This window comes from Leiobunum rupestre, chromosome 2, assembly GCF_980474605.1.
Source record: "Leiobunum rupestre chromosome 2, qqLeiRupe1.1.hap1, whole genome shotgun sequence".
NCBI classification, from domain to species: domain Eukaryota; kingdom Metazoa; phylum Arthropoda; class Arachnida; order Opiliones; family Sclerosomatidae; genus Leiobunum; species Leiobunum rupestre.
Window position 1 is genome coordinate 62,872,751 of NC_143385.1, and position 25,458 is coordinate 62,898,208.

At 37.5% G+C, this 25,458-nt stretch overlaps 2 protein-coding genes across 4 annotated transcripts; both read left to right on the forward strand.

The window, feature by feature from the left end:
- Positions 1-2,017: 2,017 nt before the first annotated feature.
- Cdc37 (cell division cycle protein 37) lies at positions 2,018-4,076 on the forward strand. Its single transcript, XM_090165003.1, has 8 exons — positions 2,018-2,217; positions 2,300-2,433; positions 2,492-2,636; positions 2,696-2,746; positions 2,798-3,141; positions 3,405-3,525; positions 3,580-3,648; positions 3,715-4,076. The coding sequence occupies exons 1-8, from the start codon at positions 2,185-2,187 to the stop codon at positions 3,916-3,918; spliced, it is 1,101 nt and encodes a 366-aa protein (XP_090021129.1). The 5' UTR covers positions 2,018-2,184; the 3' UTR covers positions 3,919-4,076.
- A 3,157-nt stretch (positions 4,077-7,233) lies between these two features.
- MRP (Multidrug-Resistance like Protein 1) lies at positions 7,234-21,400 on the forward strand. Of its 3 annotated transcripts, XM_090166035.1 has the most exons (19): positions 7,235-7,393; positions 7,483-7,536; positions 9,659-9,835; positions 9,912-10,040; positions 10,106-10,243; positions 10,325-10,459; positions 10,519-10,580; positions 10,977-11,105; positions 11,193-11,384; positions 11,449-11,623; positions 11,686-12,144; positions 12,643-12,789; positions 13,186-13,267; positions 13,494-13,864; positions 13,938-15,140; positions 15,233-15,432; positions 15,798-16,167; positions 17,945-18,465; positions 21,200-21,400. In XM_090166035.1, the coding sequence occupies exons 2-19, from the start codon at positions 7,498-7,500 to the stop codon at positions 21,309-21,311; spliced, it is 4,641 nt and encodes a 1,546-aa protein (XP_090022161.1). In that variant the 5' UTR covers positions 7,235-7,393; positions 7,483-7,497; the 3' UTR covers positions 21,312-21,400. The 3 variants fall into 3 exon arrangements, with proteins under 3 accessions (XP_090022162.1, XP_090022163.1, XP_090022161.1); XM_090166036.1 differs by lacking the exon at positions 12,643-12,789 and adding an exon at positions 12,297-12,443 and having other exon boundaries at positions 7,234-7,536; XM_090166037.1 differs by lacking the exon at positions 12,643-12,789 and having other exon boundaries at positions 7,234-7,536.
- The last annotated feature ends 4,058 nt before the right edge of the window (positions 21,401-25,458 follow it).

The following is a 25,458-nucleotide window of genomic DNA, read 5'->3' on the forward strand; positions in this document are numbered from 1 at the left end:
TTTGAGTCCATTATAATGACTAGCGATGCCGTTCAATCGGAGGGTAAAGAAGATCGAAATTCCGTTTCCGAAATAATTCATGGGAAGAAGACACTAGGGTCTGAAAAAAAAATAACTCTAGTTTCCAATTTACGTCAATCGACCACCGAAACCTTAGCTAATGATGATGAGGATCTAATAGTTCTTTTTATAAAGTAACGTGGTCTTCTTTTTGAAATGTTGCTCTTACGTCACAGTCTCTTACTTTGACAAGCCTACGAGCGCGCGCTACAGTCGCGAGGAATATAGCTTTTTCTAGAGCGCGTGCAAATCGCTCGTGCGAGGAATACACTAATAAAGCTGGGTCTTGTGACGTAAGAGCAACATTTTAACAAGTTGGGCAAGACCACTTTTTATTTTATAAAATCAACTATTCTTGAAATTAGTCCGAAGATTGCAAAAACCAATTCGTTGAATTTAATTAGCAGCATATCCCAATCGTCAGTACAACAAACAAATGAAGAGCCAAATATTGTTTCTAGCGACAACGACAATTTATTAAGAAAAATTACTTTAGTAAACGAGTACAGTGTGGAATTTACAGAAAAATAAAAACCGGAAGCTCCACAGGAAAATGGTAATACTCATTCTAATACACTACGTGCGGGTGATTCAATAGTCAGTACAGACATTTATGGTGGTTGTAAGCAAAGAGTATGGAGGAAATAGAGATAAAACAACTGGGAGAAGTCCGCAACGAAACGTTCACCACCGAGGGGGATGACAATGGGGAAAAAGCTCTAGAAACCGGCTTCAAAATAGCTACCGCAATACTAGCTGCCGTAGCCGGTTTCTAGAGCTTTTTCCCCATTGTCATCCCCCTCGTTGGTGAACGTTTCGTTGCGGACTTCTCCCGGCTGTTTTATCTCTATTTCCTCCATACTCTTTGGTTGTAAGGGTTGAGCTGAAAAGTATGCATGTATTTGTCGCGTTTCTCTGCGACGAGATAAAAAACTATTTCAGGGGCGTGATAGTTTCGACATTCGAATGGGTAGGTAATAAGCCCTAAAATAGTTTTTTTCCCTGCTTCGTGGGTGCGTGCTTACGGCAGCCTACTTCCAGGGGGTAGTAGGTCAAACTTTGAAGCCCTCTAGCGCTCTTTAAACTCGCAGATAAACGAGACAAAAACCTGCATACTTCTCAGCTTATCCCCTACAACCACCAGAAATTTCTGTACTGACTATTGAATCACACTGGCTGACAAAGTAACTTTGTTAGTTATAGTAGTAGTATAGTTTCAGATGGTTATTCATAACAGTGAAAACAAATGTTTTAAATTCGAAAATAACTAGCTAATGTTTAATGTTTATAATAGTTATTTTAATCTCCTGATATAATAATGCATAAATATTTTCACACAAAGTAAGCGTTATTTACATTTTTGAAAGCATTTCAATTTTAATTGGGCCTTAGCTGTATCACTCGGCGATTTCCAAAGAGTCAAAGACTAAGAGGAATTCGCCGAGAGTTATTAGTCTTTAGTCACATAATAATTTACGTTTTCAATGGCGAGACAGACCATTATTAAAAAAAAATGTATTAGGTAAATAGGTAGTGTCATAGTTATGTTTATTATGTTACTTATGGTTTAAGTAAATATATAAAACATTGGTGGGCAAGAGGGGGCCCCAAATTGTAGTGCCTACGCATGGTTATTTGTCGATGGCCTACGTGAGAAAAATTCCTGGCGGCGCCACTGAGCTTTCGGTAGGCGGCGATACTTATGACCAAAATTTAAACTACGCACAAAGCCTATACAACTAAAAAAAATTAACAAATCAATAAATTTGATAACTTGAAAAATATTATTATATTTGTGGGGGATAAATTATAGATTTATTTTGGTCCAGTGACCAGTGTACACCGTTTAGTGTAATTTGAAATTTAAAAATACGCGTTCTTTTTCAAATAGGCCTATGTGTTTTTAGACTTGCTTGATTTTTTTTCTCAGGCAGCGGTCGTTTTTTTAGCTGTCTGCTATTTCTACTTTCTGGAAATTTCTGTTACTCTGTGTCATCGGGTGTATTTTGGTCCATATTGGGTCGTATAAACTTAACTTGTTTTAATAGCGATTGTGGTTAAATTAATATTTAAAGTAATTTCCTTTGAAGTTAGTTCTTTTATTTAATGATTGGTTAAGCAGAAATGGTTGACTACAGCAAATGGAGAAACATTGAGGTCCCAATGAACACTTTCATTTTTAAATAAGCCTTGGCTACTAGATATCATAAAATATTGTAATAATCTTAAAATGAAATAGATCTCGGACGATGAAGATGATACCCATCCAAATATTGACACTGCAAGTCTATTCCGATGGAGACATCAAGCCCGTCTTGAACGAATGGCAGAGGAACAGCGGCTCAAGGAGGAAATTGATAACAAGAAGAAAGAGTGTGTTACTTCAAAGTCTTCCATCAATCTTATATTTCTAATGACCCAAATATTTTAGTATTGATGAAAAGAAGACATCATTAGCTTCTAAACTGCAAACTACGAAAGTGGATACTTCGGGTATTAAGAAAGAAATAGATGAAATTGAAAAGCAAGAAAAAGAATTACTAGACAAAGAAAGCGAACTGAAGAAGAAAGAACAAGTACAAAGCACAAATTGATATCTTATGATTTTATATTAATTCATTGAATTTGTTTGAAGCTTCAGCCATGGAATGTTGACACAATTAGCAAAGATGGGTTCACAAAAACGGTAATTTAGTATAGTTTACAGAATTTCCACTTTACATATTTGTTTTCATAGATACTCAATAAGAAACAATCGAGAAAAGAAACAGACAACTTGACGGAGGAAGAGAAAATGGATCTTCAGAGACAATTTAATAAGAAATATGAGAAACAGTTGAAGGAATATGGTCTTCTACGCAAGTTTGAAGACAGCAAACGATACTTGCAAGAAAATCCTGACCTCTGTTGTGAAGAAACTGCAAACTATTTAGTTATTTGGTGCGTTAATTTGGTTGTGGAGAGCAAAGAGAGCCTCATGGAACACGTGGCCCATCAGTGTATTTGTATGCAGTATATTTTGGAGTTGTCCAAACAGTTGGAAGTGGACCCTAGAGCTTGCATTTCGTCATTCTTTTCTAGGTTGGTTCTTTAGTTTTAAGTTCATGATCTGCTCTAGATTATTTAATGGAAAATTGCCCCTGAATAAATCACATTAATTAGAAACACTGTTACAAAAAAACCATAGTTACAAACGGTATTTCATCTTTATTCATAATATCAAAAATTTTATAATCATTGGTTGAGAAGAAGACAAACTTCCGATTATAATTATTATTATCTGCTTTTCTGACAATAACATCTTCTCAGAGTGTATTTATTATTTAATCTTTGTGTATTTGCAGGATTCAAATGGCTGAAAAGCAATACAAAGACGCCTTTGATGATGAATTAAAATCTTTTAAAGAGCGTGTACGCGAAAGAGGCAAGAAAAGACTGGAAGAAGCCATGAAAGAAGTTGAAGAAGTAAGAGTAAGTCACCATTTTTAAACGTACAAGACTGAAAATTTTCTTTTACAGGAAGAGAGGCGCAATAGACTCGGTCCAGGAGGTTTAGATCCAGTTGAAGTATTTGAATCCTTACCCAAGGTTTGTGTCACTGAAAAAAAAAAATTTTAAAACATATTTAAAGCTAACTCTTTCACGTGGGTTCAGGTTTTGCAAAATTGCTTTGAATCTCGGGAAATATCAATGCTCCAACAAGCCATTACAGAATTACCGGAAGAAGAAGCTCGATATCACATGAAACGTTGTGTTGATTCCGGTCTCTGGGTTCCCGATGCCAAAACCCTGAATGCTCACGCATCTGAGCAAGCCAGTGCTGAGGAAAAACCTGCAGAAGCAGAAACTGACGAGTAGTATAGTAGCTCATGAAATTACGCAACACGTATCAATATCTGGTTGATTTCTTGCAAATTGTTAACAAATTTAAGGCTAAAATATTCAATTTTTGAATCGGAGGTTTTGTATTGTAAATGTTATGTTTTAATTTAAGGCGAATAAATTCTTTTCCTGGATTGTTTGCGGTTTTTCGTAACTAAATCTTGCTTTTAAATATTTTAATCCATTCTGTTAAGTGTTATATTATGAATTTGGCGCCTTTTTTTTCAAAAATAATAAACTTTATTTTGGTGCACATGACAACTAGGTCTTCGCACCATACACACCCTGATACAGATATTCAAAAACAAAAGAATAAGAAAAAATATATATACAGAAAGATAAAAGTTGGCTGAATTTGGCGCCCTTGTATTTTGCTAATAATAACGTAGATGGCGCTTTAAAGCTTTTTTAAAAAGGTACCTTTTTGTATTAAATACGCGCGTATGGTAAAATGAGTTGTTATTATAATAGATAACAAGTTGGCAAGCCAAAATATACCTCTCCTCGGAAGAATTGTCACTAGTGGTATTAATCTCTCGAGATAACCCTTAAAGATATATCTCCGCAATTCAGAGTTATTTACTAAAAACGTAATCCCGGTTCAATCCCGCCCGGTATAAAATTTTAATTTTAATTTAAATAATTGAGACGAAACAACCGAGTTTAATTTATTCAGAATAATATAAATTAAGTAGTTACAACAGCGAGTTAGACGTACTAAAACAATGCACAATTGAATTTAACCCTATTTACAGAACAAGTTTATCGGTTAAATATAATACGAAGCAAATTATAAATAATTAATTAATTTTAAATTCAATATAATTCACAAAAGTGTAAAATGTTGTAGGAAAAAAATTGACGTCAATAACTTTATAACAGCGTAAAGGACTATCGCTTAGCTGTTTTTGAAAAAGTTGGAGAGAAAATGCACGTACACACAACCAACACTAACATAACACACTCAACACCCACAACCGTCATAACACAAACTAAACATTCACACCTTACACATAAACATTAAAATAACGTAATATCCAATCAAACTGCATCCACACTATCGCGACGGTGAGCGTAAAACCATCAAAACCAAACCCAACCGCATTGTAATCTGTTAACGCTCACCGTCAAACGGTGGTTTTGCCATCCGTTAGACTTCGCCCCCTAATTAATAGCAACTGCGAACGCAAAGAGCCATAGCAACTGCGAACGCGGTGATTTCAACACAAAGCGTACGCAGTGATTACACTTTGCCCCGAAAATGCGTACGCGTTCGCAGGACACACACACCCACCCACAGACACGGTGATTGTATAACCCATAGAAATCTCATAGGTAACTAGAATGCTGCCGTGTAACTGGCAAATGGGCCAAACGCCGTGGCAGACGATAGCCAGATCTCAGCCAATCAGAGCTAAAAGAGTGGTTCTGCCAAGAATTTAATGTCACCAGAGAGAATGACGTCACCTATCTCCCGCTATAGTAGTATTATCCTCCTTGGCGGAACCACTCCACGGCCTCTCATTGGCTGAAGGTTCAAGGCGAGCTGGCGTCAAGCTCGGCCGTAGGCGGCAGCATTCTAGTTACCTATGAGATTTCTATGGTATAACCCCTCCAGGGTACAAAGTACCCTCGGAGAGGTAAAAAGATGACTTTTCTAAAAAATATATGATTTGTAAAAATAATTTTAAAATGTATTAAAACGTCAATTCGCGACAGAAAACTATCACTACGCCCCCTTTGGTTTGAAACTGAAAACTAGATAGGTAGCGGCTGAAGCACGCTATTACTTTTTCCTCATTGTTATTCGTAAATTTGACTTTATAAATAATGATACTTGCATTTTAATATAGTTATTTTGATAAGTTTATTTAAGAAACAACGACGATCGTTTCTTTGCACCGCCGTCGCCGAACGATTTTGAATGGCGCGCTGCCGCCGACGGTTTATAATTTTTTTAAACAGGGCTAACAAATTTTCCGTTGATACCAGTCTCTTTACAGCTTTAAACATTTCAACAGGAATTCATACCTCTACTTGGAATGATTATCGAGCCGATTTTCGTCTCGATGTGGCTGACGCTTTTTTTTGACAAGGTGAGAGGGGAGCGCGTGCATAGGGAATTTTTTATCTCGTAGGCGGGGCCAAAGCCGTCAGAGTGATCTTACCATACGCGATACGGCAGCATAAGCATTCCAAGTAGAGGTATGGATTACTGATTTCAATTATTACTTTGGTAGTGTCACCGTTAAATTTTGTTTCTACGCCTCCACCGGTTAAAATTTCGCGGCTTCGGGGTCTATTTCTTAGGAATTTCTAATTTGTCTGTAGCAGACGCTACCTCAGAGAAGCTAGACTCGTTTCGGTCGCGAATTCAGATTTTAGTAAACGTTGACCACCAGATTCAGATTATTGAACCTTGGATTAACAAAAGTAGTGCCTACCTGGATATATCACTTGGAAAAAACCTGACAAGCAAATGACTTTTGCGACAGCAGCGCCGCTTCGGTGAAGTTAACGGAACATTTCTGAAACTCCCGTAACACGTAGCCTCCTACAAGGCAGAACCCGTAACAAACACTTAACAAATGCACGCGGAACGCTAGAGTGATATATCCAGGTAGGCACTACTATTTTTAATCAAAGATTGAACCTATGTCGTTCATACATTTAAATCTTCAAGGACATTCACTATCACTAATTATATTTAAATAAACAAATCCATCAGAAGGACCTTATTATTATGAAATCTTAAATAATAGGCAATTAGGCGCTTCAATAAACATCTTCAAGGAAATCGCCAAGAAGTAATATATCTGGGAGCCAGGATCTGCAAATTACTGTTCATATTCCTATTTGAAATAATGGAAACTTTTCACCTGTAAACAGAACTTCGTGTTTTTCTAAGCCTTAATATGTCAAAAAAGCTACCTGGTTAAAAGGAAACACTTGTTGAATATCGTACAGGTGAAAAGTTTCCATTATTTTATTTTAACAAGCACCAAATAAACAGTAACTTGCAGGTCCTGCCTCTTGGATATATTACTTCTTGGCAATTTCCTTGAAGATGTTTTATTGAAGGGCTTAATTAAGCTCTGATGTGTGGTTTATGCAGCAAAATTTACCATTTAAAAGTAATAAGACCTACAAACAAACGAACTAGTGGGACTTTATAATGACTTGGCAAATTTTTAAGGGAGGGAAAGAAGTATTTGAAAAATTCATATCACGGCTTTGAGAAAAAGCGGGGCTATAAAATTGGGAAAGGGAGTTGGGAGGCGAAACAATGACGCAACAAAAGTCAAATCGTTGAGTTGAGATGCAGCAGCCAGCAGGTGTTTCATTTTCACGGCGAAATCCGAGACCCATGCGCGGTTCATCGTATTTTCGTCGATCACAATAGCTTTGTTGTTTGAGTAAGCGTAATCGTAGTGTCACCGAACTGACGGCGGTAAGGGTTTTTCGGCTCCCGGGCTGATAGTCACCGATGTTTCTCAAATACTGTTTTTTAATTAAATTAAATTCGTATTAAAAAATTAGTTAATTTCGTAAATCATGTCTTCGTTGGATGCGTTTTGTGGCTCCCGTTTTTGGGTAAGGAATTTTCGTTTCATTCTATTTTTTAAGCAAATAAAGCCAAGGCTCAAAATTCAAATAATAGCTCGATTGATATTTGATAAAATGCCAACATTTAGGTGACCTTGAAATTGTCAAGTAAATATAGATCTTTATTAATAGCCGAAATAGCTAGACATTACGTAATACCTTACCGTTTTTATTATAAAAGAAGAATGAGACTGGGAGCTGTGCACGTGTGACGGTCTGAGTGTGACTTCAAGTCACTGACTGACTTGTCAAAGTATGAGTAATCACTGAGAATTAGTATTTGACCAAAAAATATTGCCAGTTTTGCAGCTAGCATATGTTAAAAATCGAACATCACTAAAAATATTTGAATATGCATTTTGCAAAACATATCTGAAGGGTTGGATTAGATAGAACGGCCTTTTTGAAGATTAACACTTGTAATACGTTTTAATCTTTGAACGTTACTGATAATTCTTGCAACTCGTCACCTCAAAATGAGGCTCAATTAACTGATAATATGTGAAAGCCCTTATTCTTCACTGTAATCAGTAGTTTAAAAATTCCATATTTAAAGTTTATAGAAATGTGAACAATATTTTTGGTAATTAAAAATTTAATAGCTCTTTCAATAATATAGTCAAAACATGGTATTGTTGTTCCAGGAGCTGTTCAATTCTCTAATATAAATTGACTTATGCAAAAAATTGCACATCAAGCGCTCTTATCTTTAACAGTACAATAAAACTAACATAAACATGTGACCTCCTTATAGAATATCCTATTAAATTTATAGGCAATTTGAAATATTTTTTGAACATTAACCATAATACAGTTAATTGCAGGTATTGGCAAATTTTAAGAAATAGTAATAAAATTTTGTGATGTTATAATATATTAAAGCTACTACAGTGGCAATATGTGAATCATGATTTCCACGAGTGATTTCATCGACACCTGTTCAAATATTAGTTTGATTGAGTACCTAGATCAAATAGTTTGGTAATATCAGTCCTGAAACAAGCCAAACATCATAAGTCCTACTACACATTAACGCTAGTATGGGTTTAAAATGAGAGTTCTAAGAAAAAATTTTTTTCTTTTAATTGCTCAGCATTGGCTCTCAATGCAAAACTCTTGCAGGAAGTCCTTAATTGATAATGATAGTATACATGTACACAATAATGAACAACTCATTTTAAGTGTAGCTTTAAAGGCTGGTAGGTACTACCCAAGGTTTTTAGTAGAATTGTTATCTTTGATAAGATAGCACCATAAATGGAATTTAATGCTGACTTTCTTGCAGAGAGTTCTATGGGTCAATAAATTAGTGTTATTGGGTTAATTGATAACAAGAAATAACAATTACTTAAACTATAATTTATATAATTTAAAAAATCAGGTATTTAATATATTTTAAAAATTTAGTCTTTAACAAAAGGCTCTCGAGGATAATATAATACTTTTTACTAGTAAAAAACTAGTAATAAAAATTTAAAGTATTATATTATCCATGAGACCCTTCTGTTAAAGACTCAATTTTTAAATATTTCTATACCATGGATTTAAAAGGTTATAAAATTATTTAGTATATATTTTTATCAGATGCTATAATTTGAGATTATTGACATTAAAGAAATTAGTGAGATTATTGACATTAAAGAAATTAGTGATGAACATATTAGTTTTAACCTAAAGAAAATGGAAATAGATTTAAAGCTTGTGTAAGTTGGAAATAAATGTACATGTATCGTATTGCTAGAATTTTGATTGATTTTGACAGTTTTATTTTACAAGAAACTTGATTTAAGTGTCGATTGGGGACAAAAGTTCTTTGATATAGTAAGACTAAGAAATAGTACCTATCTACCACCTGAAATTTAATCCCCGCAAAGTTATGCATGTAGTTGTATGGTCTTCTGTATAGCATTTCATTTTGGGATAGTGCCCTGCCCATTGTACAAATATTTAACATAAATAATAAGCAAATATTAGATTATTAGCATAAGCGACTTTGGGGAATATCCTGAACAAATGAAAAAATGTACAGGTATTATATCAAAACAATGAAGGAAACATTTTCAATTCTGTTTAGGATCATTTTAATTAATAATAAAACTCCTTTATACAGGATCCCCACGTATCATGGAACACCACATCACCCGATTTCACGCCATGTTTTCACAATACAATATTGTTGTGGATTCCTTGCGGTTTCCTGTGGTTCTTTGCGCCACTGGAAACTTACTACCTCATCAAAAGCCCAAATCGTAATATACCTTGGACGGCGCTTAACATTAGCAAAATAGTATGCATTATTTTTCTAGGATAGGTTCTAGAACTTAATGGGGCTTTTTAAATAACCTTTTGCGCAATTTTTTAAGGTGATCACAATTGTACTGGCTCTGTTGGCGCTGGTAGAAATGTCCTATAGTGTTTACAGAACAAATAATACAAGTGACACGATAGCTTCAGTTGATTACTATGCGCCGTTTGTTAAATTAATAACTTTTGTAAGTATCAATTCTTTTTAAAAAATAAAAGGTTATAGTTTAATCATAATATGGTTTAATTTCAGATTCTTTCACTATGTTTCTTATTTTCTGGGCGCAAAAGAGGTATTCAGTCATCAGGAATCTTGTTCATATTTTGGTTTTTACTAACTATAAGTGGAGTGTTTACCTACCTTTCATTACTTCTAAAAGCAGTGGGGCCTGTGAGTAATCACAAATTCATATTTTGCTGCGTTTTCTTAAAAATTTACGATAACTTAAAAATTGTGTTGCGTCTATTTTAGGAGACGAGAATTGAAGATCAAGTTATATTCGCCATTCTCATGATATACTATCCTTTAGTTGTAGCTATGTTGTTGCTAAATTTCTTTGCCGATGCCAGGCCAGAGTATCGCGAGCATTATGCGGGAGATGATAAGGTAATATTTTACGTGGTTTTTCTTAATTGATGATTCGTTACTAAAGTTTTTAATTTCAGAAAGAATGTCCTGAGAATAGTGCCTCTTTTCCATCACAGCTTCTTTATTGGTGGTTTAATGAGTAAGTATTGTAAACTTGACCAAGGGTAAAATATGGGATACAAGGCCTAGTAAGGTGAATGCAAGGCTTAACTAAAGTAAAAACCTGCTCAAAATATTCAGGGTTGCAACCGGTTTTAAATGAGTACTGGTTTGAACTGGGTGAGAAAAACACTTTTAACCCTAAAGCTATAAAACACGGGTTGACCTGGGTAAAACTGTTTCACCACAGGGTAAATTGCAACAATACAAAAACTGTCTGCTAACACATTACGACTTAATGTTAATGTAACTCGAGCCAATCACCTCTAGCAGAAATGTAAAATTCTTTGATACACCATAAAAATTTTACTGTACACCTTACCTTTAAGCAAATGATAACCAAGTTCTTTTTTTAAAAAATACCTTATCTTTACAGTTTAGCCATTTTGGGTTGGAAACGAGCTTTAGTGCAAGAGGATTTGTGGTCTTTGATTTTTGAAGACAGCACCTCGAATGTGATACCAACTTTCAATAAACATTATCAAAAGGAAGTGCCACATAAAAGGTATAAATTTCATTAGAAAGAAGTTTAAATTATATTACTATAATATAGTATAATTATATATAAATTTATAATCAATATCTATTACAGCATCATGGGTTCATCGTCCTATAGTCCAGTTAAAGACTCTGATAAAGTTGAAATTAGAAGTCCTCGTCGGGAAACTAAAAGAGTTTCTGTTCAGTCGGCACTCACCAAAGCATTCGGTTTCTATTTTGTTTCTGGGTCTGTGCTCAAACTTGTGTGCGACTGCTTGCAGTTTGCGAGTCCAGAGATTCTGAAGTAAATATTTGCCAAAGTGTTCACTCTTATTCCACTATTAGATCTAATAAAATTTACTATCTAGATGGTTGATCGAGTATGTTTCAAGTGACGAACCTTTGTGGAAGGGTGTTTTCTACGCCGTCCTTTTGTTCCTGACTGCTACTCTACAATCACTTTTTTTTGGAGTTTACTTTCACCGGATGTTCAAAGTTGGTCTCAGAATCCGTACAGCTCTTATTTCGGCCATTTATAGAAAAGTATGTTCCAACTTTTGATGGTTCTAGGCAAGATTGTATTGTTAAATTTACTAATATTTCAGGCTATGGTTTTATCTAACGCTTCCAAACGAGAATCAACTGTGGGCGAGATAGTGAACTTAATGTCCGTTGATGCCCAACGTTTCATGGACTTGATGACCTTTCTAAACATGATATGGTCAGCCCCTCTACAAATTGGGTTAGCGTTATATTTTCTCTGGCAAGTTTTGGGACCGTCCGTCATGGCTGGTTTCGGTGTGATGATTCTAATGATACCAATCAACGGTGTAATTGCCAATCTCTCCAAAAAACTTCAAATGCAACAAATGAAGAACAAAGATGAACGTGTCAAAGTTATGAACGAAGTTCTCGGAGGCATGAAAGTCTTGAAACTCTATGCCTGGGAGAAATCGTTTGAACAGAAAATTTTGGATATACGTAACATTGAACTCGATTTGCTTAAGAAAACCGCTTATTTGAACTCCATATCAGTGTTCCTGTGGACATGCGCTCCGTTTTTGGTGAGTTAACTTTTGATATTTTAATATAAGTAAGCCTAGTTTAGCTAGTTTTGGTTTATATTTGTACAAGAGACCCCGGAGTTAATAATCTAATGGTTATCATTTCAATTTAATGGAATTCTATGGTATTAAAATGATCACCACATCTGTAGGTGGCGCTCATAAGTTTTACAGTTTTTGTATTGATCGATGAGAACAACCAACTGACTGCAACAGTAGCCTTTGTCTCGATAACGCTTTTCAATCTTCTTCGATTTCCATTGATCATGTTGCCTACCTTAATAACTATGATGGTCATGGTAAATTTCTCAGTTTTTAATCTCAAATGATGTCTTTGCATTGTTTTTGTGCTTACGTATCAAGCAGTTTTCTGCTTAACCATTTTGGAGTTGAAATTCAGTGAATTTTTTACAGGCATTTAGTTTGTAAATGAGGATCAGTATATTATGACTTCTGTTCAGAACATATTTTAACCCAGAATGGTTATTGTAATTTCAGGTATCATTAGTGTCTTTTGCCTCATTTGTGCTGTCTCACGAAGATAATGTTTTAGATGCTCGAAGAGCCTTCGTGGCATTGTCCCTATTTCACATACTGCGTTTTCCCTTATCATTACTGCCAATGCTAATTTCGATGATGATTCAGGTAGATTTATTAAACCTTGAATTAACTAAAACTGCATGAAGAAAGATTAATCCAAAAAATTAACAAATCCAGAAGGATTTCGTAATGCATGGCAATAGAATAATTTTTTTTATTATAACTGAGTCGTAACATTTCTCCTCAATTAAAAAAATTCACCAAAATCCCATAATTAGTAATGCATGTCTATAGGTTGTAAGTCTCAAGTTAAATCTCAATTTGTACCCTATGCTCTTTCCCAATTAATGTTTAGTTTTGTTTTAATGGATTGGTCACTTTTGTCATTCATAATTTGTGTGTTGTCTGTCATAGTGTGCTTTTTTTTTTGTAATTTGTTAAAGTGTTTTGGGAGTGTTACCAAAATTATTATTCTAATTTAACTTTTCCTTTGCGTGAAAGACGAGTGTTTCTTTAAAGAGAATCAACAAATTTCTGTGGAATGAGGAATTGGAACCCTATGTTGGTCATGATAAGAATGAGCGTAAGTTCTGTTAATTTCCAAAAGGTGTAATCTTTGGGGTATGTTTTAAGTGTTAATTACGTTAATAGTTATTAGCGCGTCGTTTTATGTCAAAGTCTTGAAGAATGTGAAAGTTTTCTATTTTAGCAATAGATGGCGCTGCATCTCAACCAGCTAGATATTAATATCAGAACGGCAGGGATTTCCAAATATTTTCGACCACGTGTTAACAATTTCTTTATTTCAGCCGATCCTATCGTGATCGAAAGTGGTTCTTTCAACTGGAATCGAGAGGACGAACCAACTTTAAAAGGCATAGACTTACATGTGGTGAAGAATACCCTGGTGGCGGTGGTTGGAACCGTCGGATCGGGGAAATCTTCTCTCTTATCGGCCATTTTGGGTGAAATGGAGAAACTGGAAGGACACGTCAATATCAAGCCTTCCATTGCTTATGTGCCACAACAAGCCTGGATTCAAAATGCAACTTTGCAAGATAATATTCTATTCGCTAAACCTTTGGACATGGCTAAGTACAAAACAATCATAGACGCCTGCACTCTTGCAAGCGATTTTGATATTTTACCTGGTGGGGACAAAACTGAAATTGGTGAAAAGGTAATAATTTTTTCGTATTCTACTAAACCATGGTTCTGTTCTTATGGAATACATGTTTTACTATACAACTTAGGGTATCAATCTAAGTGGAGGCCAAAAACAACGGGTAAGCCTTGCCCGGGCTGTGTACAATGACGCCGAAATTTATCTTCTGGACGACCCATTAAGCGCCGTCGATGCGCACGTTGGCAAACATATATTTGAATACGTGATTGGCCCCAAGGGTTTACTGAAGGACAAAACAAGAATCTTAGTAACGCATGGCATAGCCTTTTTACCACAGTGTGACAAAATTGTAGTTATGAAGGACGGATCTATTCTGGAGTACGGTACTTACCAAGAACTGTTAAATAAAAAGAGCGGTGCCTTTGCTGAGTTCCTGATACAACATTTGAAAGAAAACCCCAGTGAAATGGATCCTGATGTACTGGCCAGCGAGCAAGTAGAGGACATTATTACCAAAGTCGGTTCTCCTGAGCTGGAACGACAGTTATCGAAGGCCCTATCTGAGAGTTTGGAAGTAGCTTCTAGTGATGGTGGTCGAAGAAATAACTTGATGCGCTCACTATCCAGGCAGTTATCCAGTGACAGTGCCCTAAGTGACCGATCAGGCTCTTATCGCAAAGGTTCTGTTAATAGTAAATACAGCAAACGTGATTCCGAAGATAAACATGCCATACTGAATGGAAAACAGTCCCAAGAAGAAGGGACTAAGCTGATACACAAAGAAACTACTGAAACTGGCGAAGTTAAGATGCAGGTCTATTTGCGGTACTTCAACGCCATTGGGTTATCATTCAGTGCCTTGATGTTCATCATGTTCCTTGGTCAGCAAGCTTTCTCAGTGGGTTCGAATATCTGGCTCAGTGATTGGAGTAATGATCCTCCTCCTGTGAATGGAACTGTCAATGAACAAAAACGTGACGAGCGGTTGGGTGTGTATGGTGCCCTCGGTGCTGCACAGGGTATAACCGTATTGTTTGGATCATTTGCTTTGGCTCTCGGTACATTAAAAGCCTCCAAAGTTTTGCACGCGGATCTTCTGGCTAATATCATGAAGTCACCTATGTCCTTCTTCGACACGACGCCCTTGGGAAGAATTGTCAATAGGTTTTCGAAGGATGTCGATACAGTGGACAACACCATACCCATGACTTTGAGGTCATGGCTGGCTTGCTTTCTGCAAGTAGTAGCTACTATGATTGTCATTTCCATCGAGACACAGCTATTTTTAGCAGTTATTGTACCTGTTGGATTATTGTATTATTTCATTCAGGTACTTATATTCATTTTAATGGTATTTGTGGTTTATTGAAATTGTTAGAATTTTTAGGTTCTAAAAATTTTCGTCCCTTCTCATTTAATCAGCGGTTCTACGTTGCCAGTTCTCGTCAATTGAAAAGACTGGAATCGGTCACAAGGTCGCCCATTTATTCTCATTTTTCTGAGTCACTCTCCGGAGTGTCTTGCATTCGAGCGTATGGTGCAACGGATCGCTTTATCCAAGAATCGAACAAACTAGTGGATGTTAACCAAGTCTGCTACTACCCTAGTATCGTCGCTAACAGGTAATTGATCAGTGTCTTGGTAAGTCTATAATTGTGTCAATTAAACTCCCTGCTCGAGCTTACTATGTGTGGGGTGTAGATGTGATTAGCACTTTCGCCTCGCAGCAAGAGGAGCCGTGTTTGATCCCAGCTTGTGACACTGGGTGAAAAATCGGAACAACTCCTTCCGCATTGAGGTTGAAAGTAAGCTCACATCTGGTTAAAGAGGTTAACGGTAATTGTATGGAGCTGTTGGTTGCTGTGGCATAAAGGCCTTTCCACCGGCCACCTGTCTCTAGCCGACCAACCGAAGGGAACTGAGACACAAACATAAACCTTTGATTCTTCGTTTTGAATTGGGCTTAAGACTTCTAATCCCTTTGCAGATGGTTAGCTATTAGACTCGAATTCTGTGGCAACTGTTTGGTGTTCTTCGCCGCTTTGTTTGCCGTGTTGGGAACAGACTTGACCGCGGGTAGCGTCGGTCTTTCTGTCAGCTATGCCCTTTCCGTCACCGCTACGTTGAACTGGATGGTTCGAATGAGTTCCGAACTGGAGACGAACATAGTCTCGGTTGAAAGGATTCTGGAGTACATTCAAATGCCGACGGAAGCGCCCTGGGAGTTGAGCCATCGTCCACAGTCCAACTGGCCCACGCAAGGAGAAGTTATCTTCAATAAATATTCCACTCGATATCGGGAAGGCCTCGATTTAGTCGTCAAAAGCATCACTTGTAGGGTCAAACCGGGAGAGAAGGTAAAATATTTGTCTTCGGTCGTGTTGATGTTATTTAACCGATACCACTGATATCACCGATTTTGAAAATTACCGATTATTGGTCGCTTACCCCACGTTTAATCGACGGTCGCTAGGTTTATCGTCGACGTTTAATCGACGGTCGCTAGGTTTAAAGCTGGTTTCACACTCGACGGAAAATTAGCAGCGTAAAGTTGAACGTTAGCGGTATATCGAATTGGAATCAATTTTCAGCTCGGCGTTTATTATAGTCTTTCCGGCATATTTTCCGTCGAGTGAGAAACCAGCTTAACGTCGACGCTTAATCGACGGTCGCTAGGTTTATCGTCGACGCTTAATCGACGGTCGCTAGGTTTATCGTCGACGCTTAATCGACGGTCGCTAGGTTTATCGTCGACGCTTAATCGACGGTCGTTAGGTTTATCGTCGACGCTTAATCGACGGTCGCTAGGTTTATCGTCGACGCTTAATCGACGGTCGCTAGGTTTATCGTCGACGCTTAATCGACGGTCGCTAGGTTTATCGTCGACGCTTAATCGACGGTCGCTAGGTTTATCGTCGACGCTTAATCGACGGTCGCTAGGTTTATCGTCGACGCTTAATCGACGGTCGCTAGGTTTATCGTCGACGCTTAATCGACGGTCGCTAGGTTTATCGTCGACGCTTAATCGACGGTCGCTAGGTTTATCGTCGACGCTTAATCGACGGTCGCTAGGTTTATCGTCGACGCTTAATCGACGGTCGCTAGGTTTATCGTCGACGCTTAATCGACGGTCGCTAGGTTTATCGTCGACGCTTAATCGACGGTCGCTAGGTTTATCGTCGACGCTTAATCGACGGTCGCTAGGTTTATCGTCGACGCTTAATCGACGGTCGCTAGGTTTATCGTCGACGCTTAATCGACGGTCGCTAGGTTTATCGTCGACGCTTAATCGACGGTCGCTAGGTTTATCGTCGACGCTTAATCGACGGTCGCTAGGTTTATCGTCGACGCTTAATCGACGGTCGCTAGGTTTATCGTCGACGCTTAATCGACGGTCGCTAGGTTTATCGTCGACGCTTAATCGACGGTCGCTAGGTTTATCGTCGACGCTTAATCGACGGTCGCTAGGTTTATCGTCGACGCTTAATCGACGGTCGCTAGGTTTATCGTCGACGCTTAATCGACGGTCGCTAGGTTTATCGTCGACGCTTAATCGACGGTCGCTAGGTTTATCGTCGACGCTTAATCGACGGTCGCTAGGTTTATCGTCGACGCTTAATCGACGGTCGCTAGGTTTATCGTCGACGCTTAATCGACGGTCGCTAGGTTTATCGTCGACGCTTAATCGACGGTCGCTAGGTTTATCGTCGACGCTTAATCGACGGTCGCTAGGTTTATCGTCGACGCTTAATCGACGGTCGCTAGGTTTATCGTCGACGCTTAATCGACGGTCGCTAGGTTTATCGTCGACGCTTAATCGACGGTCGCTAGGTTTATCGTCGACGCTTAATCGACGGTCGCTAGGTTTATCGTCGACGCTTAATCGACGGTCGCTAGGTTTATCGTCGACGCTTAATCGACGGTCGCTAGGTTTATCGTCGACGCTTAATCGACGGTCGCTAGGTTTATCGTCGACGCTTAATCGACGGTCGCTAGGTTTATCGTCGACGCTTAATCGACGGTCGCTAGGTTTATCGTCGACGCTTAATCGACGGTCGCTAGGTTTATCGTCGACGCTTAATCCGTTGTTTTTCCTCGGTTTTCGATTTAATAAAGTTGATTTGTCAACTTCAGATTGGTATCGTCGGTCGAACGGGAGCCGGCAAATCGTCGTTGACGCTGTCGCTGTTCCGTCTGATCGAGGCTGCCGAAGGGTCCATCACAATTGACGGAGAGGACATCTCCCAGATGGGTCTTCACGACCTCCGCTCGAAACTGACGATCATTCCGCAAGACCCGGTCTTATTCACGGGCACCCTTAAGTCCAACCTGGACCCGTTCATGGTGCACACCGACGAAGAAGTGTGGAAAGCCTTAGAACAGTCTCATCTGAAGAGTTTCGTGGCTTCACTCGAAGCGGGCCTGGAACACGTTGTGGCCGAGGGGGGAGAGAATTTGAGTGTAGGACAGAGACAATTGGTGTGCCTCGCCAGAGCGCTGCTGCGGAAGACCAAAGTGTTAGTGCTGGACGAAGCTACGGCCGCGGTCGACTTGGACACTGACGACCTGATTCAGGCCACCATTAGGAAGGAGTTCCACGAGTGTACCGTCTTGACCATCGCCCACAGACTCAATACCATCATGGACTCTGACCGGTGAATGCACGATTTTTATTTAAAGCTTTTCAAATAAATCCCCCTCACGCTCTAATCGTAAGCTCCTTCCCCCTGAAATCAAATCAGCCCGGTACCTCATTGGTTCCCTTGAACTGACGTGGTTGAAGCGCGCGTCGGTGACGTTTACACCCCCCCCCCTTTCGTGGGTCGTCTCAACGTAGTCCTTACCTTTTAATTAAAGTGTTGGTTGCACGAAAAATCGAATGAATGCGGGCATGTTTTGAAGCCCAGGACGTTCTGTTTCCAAAAATGTCATTGTCGAAACAAATTTCCAAGCTTAAGTGTATTAACTTTGAGTCCGAAACTGACCTTTTTCGCTCCTCAAAATCCAGAAATTTTCGGCGAATTTCTCTCCTCCGTAGCACCTAGGAGCAACAAACACAACACCCCACACAAGGAGAACGCAACCCGTCAAAAGTCGTGGATTTTCTTGTGTACATTTTTTATTGGCTAGACGCTTTAGCGCCTGCTGCCGTCGGAAGGGAAAAATTCGGAAATCGGCTTCTCCCCCCGCCCGTAAAACGTTCAGCGTAAAGGCTCGTGACGCTCGTCCAATGAAATTCGTACACAACCCTTCGTTAGCGTGTTTAATGGCTAGCTGCGTTCTCGTGTTTGTTGCTCCTAGGTAGCACGAGCAATTTGGGGCAAATCAAAGCTGTAGTTTTATTCCTAAAATAGAGGAACTTAAGTGGAGGGATTCTGTTTACTTGTAGAAGTTTTCAAACCAGAGGTTTTTAATCATAATATTAGGCTTATTATCGAAATAAAAAAAAATTACGCGCGCGACCCGACGTTTAAAAAAAATTTAGGAGGAGCCTTCGGTTTCGTATCGTTTTTCTACTACGTAGGCTTGTGTATGCCTATTTCAATTACTACTGCGTAGGACTTTTTCCTGGGTGTTAAATCAACGTGCTTTTAATCCCAGATGTAAAGAAATGTATTACAGACAATTAGCCAATTATACGCTTCGCATTTTCTGACGTCATGGGTGCCGAGAAAGTCTGGAAATTTGCCAAAAAACTCGATTTCCACCATTTAGACTTCTTTTTATAATAATTCAAAGACCACTTAACCGATTTTGATTCTGTACTTGCTATAAAATGTTTGCTCTTTCTAATGAATCATTAATTAGCCATAGCTAAAATTTCGTGCAACCAACACTTTAATATATTAATATACTTTGTCATGGTACTATATAAGAATGTACACTGGTTAATTGATAATGTAACCTCAACACTGAATTGTTAGTTAGATTCTCAGGTGATATTTTCCTATAGAAAGCAGGGTTGCCACTGGGAATTTAAAAATGGGCCTAATTAGTCGGGGATTTTTAGAATTTGTAGAAAGTCAGTGAATTCAATTTTATATTGAAACTTTTTTAACGTAAATTTACTTACTTTCATCTAAGGACAAATCAGTAAATCTTATAAAGGGTGTTAACTAAAAAACGATACAAGGCCAATAACTCAATTTGTTTTAGATAGGAATTTGAAACTTTCAGGAACGTGCAGGGGTCACTTGACAACGGCAATTTCCATGACCTTCAACCATGTCCTCAAGGTCATTTTAAAGTTGTCTCGAGAACCATAAGAGATAAAAAGTTGGTTTAAATTAGAAAAGGGTTCCCCGTCACATTTAAGGTCTAAATAGCTTTGATACCACCTAATTTGACCAAAAACCAGTCTCGGGAATTTAAACAAAAACAGGAAGGTCGGGATGAAAATAATGTATCAGAGACCAGCTTGAAGCGCTGTTAACTTGAAAAGTACTCATGATAGTATCAAAATTTGCTAGACATACTCATCTAATATGAAGTCTTTAGAATTTGCAAACTCTGACATTCAACTCATTCAGAAATTATCCCGAGAACCAATGGATTTAGAGAAATGGTTCCACTTTAAAAAGTGTAAATTGAAATTTGAAGTCTAAATGTCTTTTACCCGATGCAAAACTCCATGATGAAAACCTTTCCAATTGGAACCATTTATCTAAATCCATTGACTCACGAGATAAACTTTGATTGACCTTGAACCATGAGTTAAAGGTCATCAAAGTTTACAAATTCCAAAGACACCATACCAGGTGAGTATGTCTAGCAATTTTTGATACTCTACCATGAGTATTATTCGATTTATTAGCCCTTCAATCCGGGACATAATTTTCATCACGACCTTGATATTTGTGTCTAAATACTTTCGACTTGTTATTGGTCAAATAAGGAAGGATCAAAGTTATTTACACCCAAAATGTGAAGGGGAACACTTTTCTAATTGAAACCCACTTTTTTAAATGACCTTGAGGACATGGTTGAAGGCCATGGAAATTTCCGTTGTCAAGTGACCCCCTGCACGTTCTATGTGTCCTGAAAGTATCAAATTCCTAGCTTAAATACATTTGAAGTTATTGGCCTTGTATCGTTTTTTAGTTAACATCGAGGGTGCCCTATATCTGAGCAGTCTTTTGCAATTTAGTCTTAGCTACTATATTTCCAAAACCAGGTCCACTTTATTTCCAAAGCCAGGTTTTTTTTTCGATAAAATTCGTCAAGATGATTGGAAATTTGTTCATATTTAAATTTAATATTTGAAATATAGTTAATACATCCGGGGGGATTTTGTGTACTTAAATGTCCGTGACATTTTGTTTTCTTTAATATCTGTTAAGCCTATTTTTGATCTCTGAACTAAAATCTCAATTTTTATTTCATTTTCAGAGTGATAGTTTTAGACAAAGGAATCATCCAAGAGTTCGATACCCCAACAAATTTGTTGCAAAACAATCAGACCATTTTCTATGGAATGGCCAAAGACGCCGGCCTGCTCTGAATCTGGACATTTCTAACAAAACCAAAAGATACGCGTTAGTTTTTTGTACGAAAATAAATTTTTGTACTGTTCTCTTTGAGACACTGAAATTTATGGGAATTCATTTCTCATAACAGTTTATATATATATATATATATATATATCCTCAGAAGTAAATAATATACTTATCACAGAGAAGTATCTATCTCATTATACTGCTAATGGTATTCGTATGAAACATGTTACTTCACAGGCTCTCGCTGATTTTCCCAAAAATAGTTTTTAAAGTAATTATTTCATTGCGGAAAAATTATTTTATTTCAGTTAAGTTAAAATTATTGTTAATTGAAAATTATCTGGAGCCTGCGAAGTTACATGTTTCATTATTACTGGTTAGATGGGCGTTTTATTTACTTCTGACGTCCCACAATTGTAATAGACTGAGATTGGTTTCATTCCTGGTACGTTAAATCTGCAAAACTCCATTGTGTTCATATTTTTTGTTAATTCATGTATGTACTTTGTATAATATTTCTCATCAACTTAAGTTTAGTTAATTTCCTCCCGCAGTATTACATTTTTTAATTATAATTTCACCATACAATGAATCCAAAAATTATCTAGTAAATTTATAAAGAAGGAAATTTTTAATTTGTGATAATTTAATTTTGGAAGTATCTTAAGCCTTGGCTGAGGAGACTTGGGTGTTAAGCTATTGTAAAATTAGGGAGTGAATTAATTAATAAATCGAAGGCAGTGTTCACTTTCATAGCGGGTTATTTATGTATTATTAAATATACATTATCACCTTTTTCGTATGTACTTGTTTTTCAATTACGAAGCCTTGGCCTTAAGCCTTAGCTTCCTTTATTTTTATGGTATTTTTCTTCAATTCGAGATTCATGAACCACTTATTTTTGTGTCTTATATCTTGGAGGAATAAAACAAGTATACTTGTTTTATTCCTCCACGCTTATATTGTTGTTAATTTTTACTTATGAGGAAAGATTTTTTTAAGTAAACGAAAGTAGATTTGTTTGAAGAGGTAATTTTTTTGGCATCTACAAAATGGCTAGAATTTATATAAAAGGATTTTAAACTAGCTGTGATATTATATAATTACATTTACTTACTATTAGTTTTGAAATGAAACAACAAATAAAAGATTGGTTGTACCATGAAATAATCACTTTGGAATTATTTGCAAATAATTTTAAGCTTAAAATTAGGCTGGTATTTAAAGTTTTCTAACTGAACAACTTGATGCAGCTCATATTCTGGCACCATACACTTGTGATTTGGCTCGTCTTTCCTACCCGTCGCTCTACTGATTCGGCTCGTATTTGGACCTGACACACTTTTAAATCGGGTCGTAGGTATTTCGGCATTTTGCTATTTTGATTCGGCTCTTATTTCGACCTGGTACAATGGTGGTTTAACTCATATTTCAACCTTATACAATAGTGGTTCGGCTCATTTCGACCTGATACAATAGTGGTTCGGCTCGTATTTTGACCTGATACTTTTGATTAGGCTCGACTTTCCTAGCCGATACTCTATTGATTCAGCTCTTTAATTGGACCTGATACACTTTTTAATCGGCTCGTATTTCGACATTTTGCAATTTCGATTCTGCTCGTATTTCGACATTTTGCAATTTTGATTCGGCTCGTATTTCTACCTGATACAATAGTGGTTCGGTTCGTATTTTGAGCTGATACAATAATGATTCGGCTCGTACTTCGACCTGTTTAATAGTGGTTCGGCTCTTATTTCGACTTGATACAATTTTAACTTAGCTCGTATTTTGACCTGACACACTTGATTCGGCTCGTATTTCGACCTGATACAATTCTCTTTCGGCTCGTAACTATTTCGACCTGATATTATTCTTATTTGGCTCGTAACTATTTCGACCTGATACAATTCTGTTTCGGCTCGTAACTATTTGGACCTGATACAATTCTGTTTCGCCTATATTTCGACCTTATAAAATTCTGATTCAGCTCGTAACTATATCGACCTGATACAATTCTTATTTGGCTCGTAACTATTTCGACCTGATACAATTCTGTTTCGGCTCGTAACTATTTGGACCTGATACAATTTTGTTTCGGCTCGTAACTATTTCGACCTGATACAATTCTGTTTCGGCTCGTAACTATTTCAACCTGATACAATTCTTATTTGGCTCGTAACTATTTCGACCTGATACAATTCTGTTTCGGCTCGTAACTATTTGGACCCGATACAATTCTGTTTCGGCTCGTAACTATTTCGACCTGATACAATTCTGTTTCGCCTCTATTTCGACCTTATAAAACTCTGATTTGCCTCGTAACTATATCGACGTATGATACAATTCTGTTTCGGCTATATTTCGACCTTATAAAATTCTGATTCAGCTCGTAACTATATCGACCTGATACAATTCTTATTTGGCTCGTAACTATTTCGACCTGATACAATTCTTATTTGGCTCGTAACTATTTCGACCTGATACAATTCTGTTTCGGCTCGTAACTATTTGGACCTGATACAATTCTGTTTCGGCTCGTAACTATTTCGACCTGATACAATTCTGTTTCGGCTCGTAACTATTTCATCCTGATACAATTCTGTTTCGCCTCTATTTCTACCGTATAAAATTCTGATTCGGCTCGTAACTATATCGACCTGATACAATTCTTATTTGGCTCGTAACTATTTCGACCTGATACAATTCTGTTTCGCCTCTATTTCGACCTTATAAAACTCTGATTCGGCTCGTAACTATATCGACATATGATACAATTCTGTTTCGGCTATATTTCGACCTTATAAAATTCTGATTCAGCTCGTAACTATATCGACCTGATACAATTCTTATTTGGCTCGTAACTATTTCGACCTGGTACAATTCTGTTTCGGCTCGTAACTATTTGGACCTGATACAATTCTGTTTCGGCTCGTAACTATTTCGACCTGATACAATTCTGTTTCGGCTCGTAACTATTTCATCCTGATACAATTCTGTTTCGCCTCTATTTCTACCGTATAAAATTCTGATTCGGCTCGTAACTATATCGACCTGATACAATTCTTATTTGGCTCGTAACTATTTCGACCTGATATAATTATGTTTCGGCTCGTAACTATTTGGACCTGATACAATTCTGTTTCGCCTATATTTCGACCTTATAAAATTCTGATTCAGCTCGTAACTATATCGACCTGATACAATTCTGATTCAGCTCGTAACTATATCGACCTGATACAATTCTTATTTGGCTCGTAACTATTTCGACCTGATACAATTCTGTTTCGGCTCGTAACTATTTGGACCTGATACAATTCTGTTTCGGCTCGTAACTATTTCGACCTGATACAATTCTGTTTCGGCTCGTAACTATTTCGACCTGATACAATTCTGTTTCGGCTCGTAACTATTTCGACCTGATACAATTCTGTTTCGGCTCGTAACTATTTCGACCTGATACAATTCTGTTTCGCCTCTATTTCGACCTTATAAAACTCTGATTCGGCTCGTAACTATATCGACATATGATACAATTCTGTTTCGGCTATATTTCGACCTTATAAAATTCTGATTCAGCTCGTAACTATATCGACCTGATACTATTCTTATTTGGCTCGTAACTATTTCGACCTGATACAATTCTTATTTGGCTCGTAACTATTTCGACCTGATACAATTCTGTTTCGGCTCGTAACTATTTGGACCTGATACAATTCTGTTTCGGCTCGTAACTATTTCGTCCTGATACAATTCTGTTTCGCCTCTATTTCGACCGTATAAAATTCTGATTCGGCTCGTAACTATATCGACATATGATACAATTCTGTTTCGGCTCGTAACTATTTCGACCCGATACAATTCTTATTTGGCTCGTAAATATTTCGCCCTGATACAATTCTGTTTCGGCTCGTAACTATTTCGAACCGATACTCGTTTGATTCAGCTCATATCTCGTCTTGGCACCGGCACGTTTAGGCTCGTTTTCGGCGTAGTCTACATCAGCTCGTTATAAAAAAAATATCTTCAAATAAAAGGTAGGGATAACAATAAGAATAAGAAATGCATATAATTAGGATTGTTTTAAGACGTGGCTTAACGTGTTTCTGGTGTAACGAGCCTATACGCGTAAATTGCGTATAATCATCGGCA

Bases quoted from the DNA above. Each gene is read 5' to 3' on its own strand.
- Cdc37 (XM_090165003.1), top strand. From the start codon at position 2,185: ATGGTTGACTACAGCAAATGGAGAAACATTGAG. The intron at 2,747-2,797 runs GTAATTTAGTAT...TTGTTTTCATAG, and splicing joins AAGATGGGTTCACAAAAACG to ATACTCAATAAGAAACAATC. The intron at 3,649-3,714 runs GTTTGTGTCACT...ACGTGGGTTCAG, and splicing joins TATTTGAATCCTTACCCAAG to GTTTTGCAAAATTGCTTTGA.
- MRP (XM_090166036.1), top strand. From the start codon at position 7,498: ATGTCTTCGTTGGATGCGTTTTGTGGCTCCCGTTTTTGG. The intron at 10,041-10,105 runs GTAAGTATCAAT...GTTTAATTTCAG, and splicing joins TTGTTAAATTAATAACTTTT to ATTCTTTCACTATGTTTCTT. The intron at 15,141-15,232 runs GTACTTATATTC...TCATTTAATCAG, and splicing joins TATTGTATTATTTCATTCAG to CGGTTCTACGTTGCCAGTTC.